The sequence below is a fragment of the Zophobas morio genome, unplaced genomic scaffold (assembly GCF_036711695.1).
Source record: "Zophobas morio isolate AGI-343-1 ecotype UQ-CSIRO unplaced genomic scaffold, CSIRO_AGI_Zmor_V1 ptg000004l, whole genome shotgun sequence".
Lineage (NCBI taxonomy): Eukaryota > Metazoa > Arthropoda > Insecta > Coleoptera > Tenebrionidae > Zophobas > Zophobas morio.
In genome coordinates, this window is record NW_026972109.1 from 6301429 (window position 1) to 6307428 (window position 6000).

The 6000-nt window shown below is 42.7% G+C and overlaps 1 protein-coding gene across 1 annotated transcript in view; it reads left to right on the plus strand.

Annotated features, from left to right (window-relative positions):
• The window catches only part of LOC135139176 (alpha-2 adrenergic receptor), a 172286-nt gene extending 167818 nt beyond the window's left edge, over nt 1-4468 (plus strand). Inside the window, exon 3 of the mRNA XM_064069301.1 lies at nt 3772-4468. Within this exon, the coding sequence (XP_063925371.1) occupies nt 3772-4377 (606 nt within the window). The 3' untranslated portion in view covers nt 4378-4468. The remainder of the gene's footprint in view (nt 1-3771) is intronic.
• The last annotated feature ends 1532 nt before the right edge of the window (nt 4469-6000 follow it).

The following is a 6000-nucleotide window of genomic DNA, read 5'->3' on the forward strand; positions in this document are numbered from 1 at the left end:
CTCCGTGATCGTAAAGTGAGGTTTATAATCTTACTGTTGACTTCGTCGCCAAGTTGCCTTTTATAGTAACTTTGATGTTCAACTTTTGCCGTATTTAAAGCGGTTGTAGAAGAAAAGTGGCGGATTTAAGTTGGTTACTACAAACATTTACCATTTTAGACATGTTTTAAGTTTCTTGTTGGCGAAATAAGTCTACACATATTAAGAAAAAAAGGAAAAATGTAGCCCCGCCCACCCACCCTATCTCAATTGTGATGATTTTTTTTTTATTCGTCGTGAGCCAAGAGGGCGGAGCTTAACTGCAAAATTCTTATTATTTCTCTACAAGAAATTAGCATATAAGACATGTTTTTGAGTGTCGCGTTATTCGAAGAATACTATGTTACTATGTATATTAAGATTAAGAAAAAATTAAAGCCAAAGATCAAGCCCCACCCATACCTACCCTGATTTAGATAGTAATGAAGTTTTCATTCGTTGGCAGACCTAGGGACGGAGCCTAATTGCAAAATACATATTTCCGTACAAAAAAATACCATTTTAAATGTGTTTTAGGTTTGTAAGAATAAAAAAAATCAAGAAAATCGAGAGAGATGGGGGGGGTTATATTTTCCCTTTTTTTCTTAATGTATTCTGAAACCCATAGTGCAGAATAAAATAAAATGAATACTCAAAATTAAATACTCTAGGGATGGTACAAGCAATTTATTGTTGGATATACCTATATGTACAAAACAGATATAGGCATTAATGAATGGCAGGAACCAGGGTAAGTGTGGCAGTCGAGGCAGCCTCCTCGTCACGGTTGAAGTTGAATTCCGGTTCTCTGTGCGATCCGCTCGTCGTAGAAGAAATTGGCCCATTCGTCGTGATCGAAAAGTGGGGTTTATAAACTTACTGTTGGCTCCGTCGCCAAGTTGCCGCTGAAAGTAACTTTGACGTTCAACTTTTGCCGTATTTAAAGGGGTTGTTGAAGAAAAGTGGCGGATTTAAGTTGATTACTACAAAAATTTACCATTTTCAACATGTTTTAAGTTTCTTGTTGCCTAAATAAGTCTACACATATTAAGAAAAAAAGGAAAAATGTAGCCCCGCCCACCCACCCTATCTCAATTGTGATGATTTTTTTTTATTCGTCGTGAGCCAAGAGGGCGGAGTTTAACTGCAAAATTCTTATTATTTCTCTACAAGAAATTAGCATATAAGACATGTTTTTTAGTGTCGCGTTATTCGAAGAATACTATGTTACTATATATATTAAGATTAAGAAAAAATTAAAGCCAAAGATCAAGCCCCACCCATACCTACCCTGATCTAGATAGTAATGAAGTTTTCATTCGTTGGCAGACCTAGGGGCGGAGCCTAATTGCAAAATACATATTTCCGTACAAAAAAAATACCATTTTGAATGTGTTTTAGGTTTGTAAGAATAAAAAAAAATCAAGAAAATCGAGAGAGATGGGGGGGGGGGGTTATATTTTCCCTTTTTTTCTTAATGTATTCTAAAACCCATAGTGCAGAATAAAATAAAATGAAAACTCAAAATTAAATACTCTAGGGATGGTAGAAGCAATTTATTGTTGGATATACCTATATGTACAAAACTGATACAGGAATTAATGAATGGCAGGATCCAGGGATAAGTGCGGCAGTCGAGGCAACCTCCTCGTCACGGTTGAAGTTGAATTCCGGTTCTCTGTGCGATCCGCTCTTCGTAGAAGGAATTGGGCAATTCGCCGTTCATTGTAAAGTGGGATTTATAAACTTACTATTGACTCCGTCGCCAAGTTGCCGCTGATAGTAACTTTGATTTTCCACTTTTGCCGTATTTAAAAGGGTTGTAGACGAAAAGTGACGGATTTAAGTTGATTGCTACAAAAATTTACCATTTTAGACATGTTTTAAGTTTCTTGTTATCTAAATAAGTCTACACATATTAAGCAAAAAAAGAAAAATGTAGCCCCACCCACCCACCCTGTCTCAATTGTGATGATTTTTTTATTCGCAGTGAGCCAAAGGGTGAAGCTTAACTGCAAAATCTAAATATTGTTACGTTGATCAGTGACTGAAAATCGGCGTGGGTAAAACTCAACAATTTATTTCTTAATAACTCGAATTTACACGGCTGATTACACAGCGCAACTTGAGTGTTTCTCTTAATATTCGCTGGATTCGACTACCCTGCTCCCGACGGTGGTTCCTATTTAAACAGCCACGCGGTCCTTCTAGAAACGCCTCGGTCGCCGCTTCTAGACTTGTCTGGAGCACCTATTCGCGAATTCTGCTTCCAGGCTCTTCTTTAATGAACGCCGTCCGGCCGCCGTCACCGCTGCACATACTAGAAAACCCATAAGTGTCATACCGGTGCGGCGTATGGATTTGTTTCGTAACAATATGTAGTAATGAACTTTTCATTCGTTGCCAGACCTAGGGGCAGTCCATATTTCCTTACAAAAGTTTACCACTTTAAACGCGTTTCAAGTTTCTAAGAATGAAAAATTGATCACAATTGGGATGGGGTGGATGGGCGGGGTTTATATTTTGTCTTTTTTTCTTAATATACATAGTATTCTTTGAACAACACGATACTCAAAAACATGTTTTTAATTTCTTGTAAAGAAATAAGTATTTTGCAGTTAAACTCCGCCCCCTTGGTTCACGGCGATTAAAAAAATTATCACAATTGAGACAGGGCGGGTGGGCGGGCTTAGATATTGCCTTTTTGTTTTAATACATATGTGTAGACTTCCTTTCACAACAAGAAACTTAAAACATGTTTAAATTGGAAAATTTGTATAAGGAAATGTCGATTTTGCAACTAGGCTCCGCCCCATTATTGCAAAATCCATATTTCCTGGTAAAAATGTACCATTTTAACCATGTTTTTTGTTTCGTGTGGTGAAAAGATGGTATATTAAGACAAAAATGGCACAATATGAGCCTCACCCACCCACCCTGTCTCAATTCTGATATTTTTTTTCATTCGTCGTAAGCCGAGGGGCGGAGCGCAATTGCAAAATCGAAAAAACTGCACACTAGACATGAATATAAATTAAAGCCTTAGTGCCGACCGGAGTTAAGATATCCGAATAGTGAACGCCCGACCTGAACCAGAGTTAACAATCTCTCTTATTTTAACGACTCATGAATATCTAGACTCAGTTTAACTGCAAATTTGTTGGATATGCAACAACAAAGTAGTGCTAGTTTAATATTGTTTAGGTTCCACTGCATAAAAATAGTACGCGTTTTTGCTGTTCAGTAGAAGTCGGTTATAACATCGAAGGGGCGATTTTAGAGTTGGCGCAGAATCTGCACTGTAAGGTAAGCCAAAAACCAAAAATCGATACTAATAATTGACGTTACAGCCGAATTCTCGTAAAAACTAGTCCTTTTATGTCTAAGTAGCCAAATTTGTCAGTACGGTCCTGCTTGTCAGTCGATCCATCTAGAGTGATGGGTGGTGCGGCAGGAAGCACCCGTAAACAAATCATAAAACTGTTTGAGCGTTAATCATCCGGTAAAGCGGATCATTCGTTTCCGCTAGAGCCGACCGCACCCACGTAGGGTCCCCGGTAAAAGTGTGCGTTCCGTATGACTAGATCAGTAGAGCGTAAGCCCCGGCAAGTGCATCTTGCAGCATCCCCCGGCGCAAATCCCGTCCACTTTTCCGGTTCGTTGGCCGCTTTGGCGGCATCGAGCCCGCTTTCGGTAGCTAATTGGCGTCCCGTTTTTCCGCCATAGCAGCAATGACAGATCGTCCTGTTTCAGGTGTTCACAAGTGCCCAGGTGTCCCGCAACCCGCTGGCGCAGAGCCAGTTCCGGGGCTCGACGCTGTCCGTGAACGGCGAGCTGCAGCAGCAGGCGGCGGCCATGGCCCGCATGCGGCAGCCTTCCATGGGCATCGACACAGACATGGTGAGCGAGTTCGACCCCAGCAGCTCGGACTCGGGTGTAGTGTCCCGGTGCGCGGTGGTGAAACCCCTCAAACTGCGTCTGTGCAAGCCGATTTTCGGGCGGAAGGCGGGCAAGAGCCGGCGGGCCGGCAAGGACAAGGCCTGCCCCAGCAAGGAACACATCGTCGAGGAGGTGCCGCGGGTGCAGAAGCCGCGCGACCCCGAACGCGAGAAGCGCCGCATCGCCCGGAAGAAGGAGAAGCGCGCCACGCTCATCCTCGGCCTCATCATGGGCTCGTTCATCGCCTGCTGGCTGCCGTTCTTCTTCATGTACATCCTCAGACTGGCCTACCACATTCCGGCCATCGCCTTCTCCACGGCCTTCTGGCTGGGGTACATGAACTCGGCGCTCAACCCGGTCATCTACACCATCTTCAACAAGGACTTCCGGAGGGCCTTCCGGCGGATCCTGTTCAAGTGATGTTTGGCGTACGTGTGCTGCTACGAGTGCGTCAGCCGACGGATACGCACGGCGCAGTACCGCAGCGCACCGAGCGCCCTCTACCGACGCTGAACTCTCGACAATCTGAACGTTATGTGCTCTTCGATATACGTGTGTACATCGTTATTCTTGTTAGGTACGGATGGCGCAATCGTCGTCAACTCACGCGCGGAACTCCCGACAGGTGGCGCTGCGGGGGGCGGCGCGCGCACTGGCCACGCCCATGTCACTAGAAATACCGCTGCGAAACGTTGCTGAACGCCGGTCTCTATGTATTTATATTTAACTGTTGACGCGTTGTGTTTTGCGTTATTGCCATAAGTACAAAAGTTATCACTACTACCTTTAAAGGCATCATTCTAAAGGTATCTCGATCGACATCAAACAAGTTATTTGCCTTAATATGTGTTGTTTCACTGTTCCCCTTGCATATATCAAACCGAGATCGTTCCACTTCCAACGCAGGTTTTATCCACTTCCAGTACTGTTTGTGTCGTAGCTTTTAAGATTAGACAAACATAATACTCGAGTTTTATTATCAAAACCGTTACGAGTTGACCACGATTGTTAGATTTTATTTGACTCTATTGTAATAATAAAATATGGAGCAATGACTACCACTGTGATAATATAACGCTTTCATTCTGGAATTTATCGTAAATAGTCTAAAGAATACAAACTATTATGTGTTTTTAAAAATCTTCGATGTTTAGGTACTTCATTTCTTGTACATACTTAAGCGACATGCATGACGAACGAACCAGAAACCGCCACCGGAAAGCAATGCCCGGGCGATACTCACACACACGTTTTTACCTCCCCGGTAGTACAGTCGGTCGTAAATCACCTAGAACTAGACACCCTGAACATTAAAGGCGAAACTTCCCTCTTCTAATGAGCCACGAAGACCTATTTTTGTTATATAAAAAAAATGACACCGAACCTTGCCCTATATAGTGTTGACAAATAGAAGTGGCAGACCTAATTTTTAAGACCATAATAGGATTACCACAAAAGTATGAACTGCATAGGGGCAAAATTAAGATAAATCAAGTGAAGCAACATTGAAAATATTTGACATAAGTTTATTCTTTAATGGTATTGCTGTTGCCGTCTTAAAAGTTAGGTTTGCCACTTCTATTTTCCAGGGCTATACCTGTCAACGCCAACTTCTTCAGTCTTCCTTGATTTAAACATCATAGTAAAAGTGAGTTTTCAGCACTAAAGGTGTTGTCATTCGGCCGCCATCTTGAAACTAAAGCTGCATTTATTGTCTTTTTTGTTATTAGTAAAAGAATTAAGAAGATCCCCCCCCCCCAAATTATAATTGCACCCTTATTTTTAAGATAGCGGTGGAATGACCACACCCCAAGTGTTCAAAACTCAGTTGGACCTTCAGTTTATTACTGTTCATCTCGGTACCACTTTGATTGTCCGCTCACTACAAAAGCCACCGTAACTTTTGGCTGGGAATTTTCGCCTGTCAATATCAAGGGTACAAAAGCTGGTATTCGGGGGCTCTTCCTCCCGCAAAGCAGCGCCCCACTTCACTCCGGCGCCCGGAAGGGGCTAGTGCGGTCCCTGCGGACCCTCGGACCAACC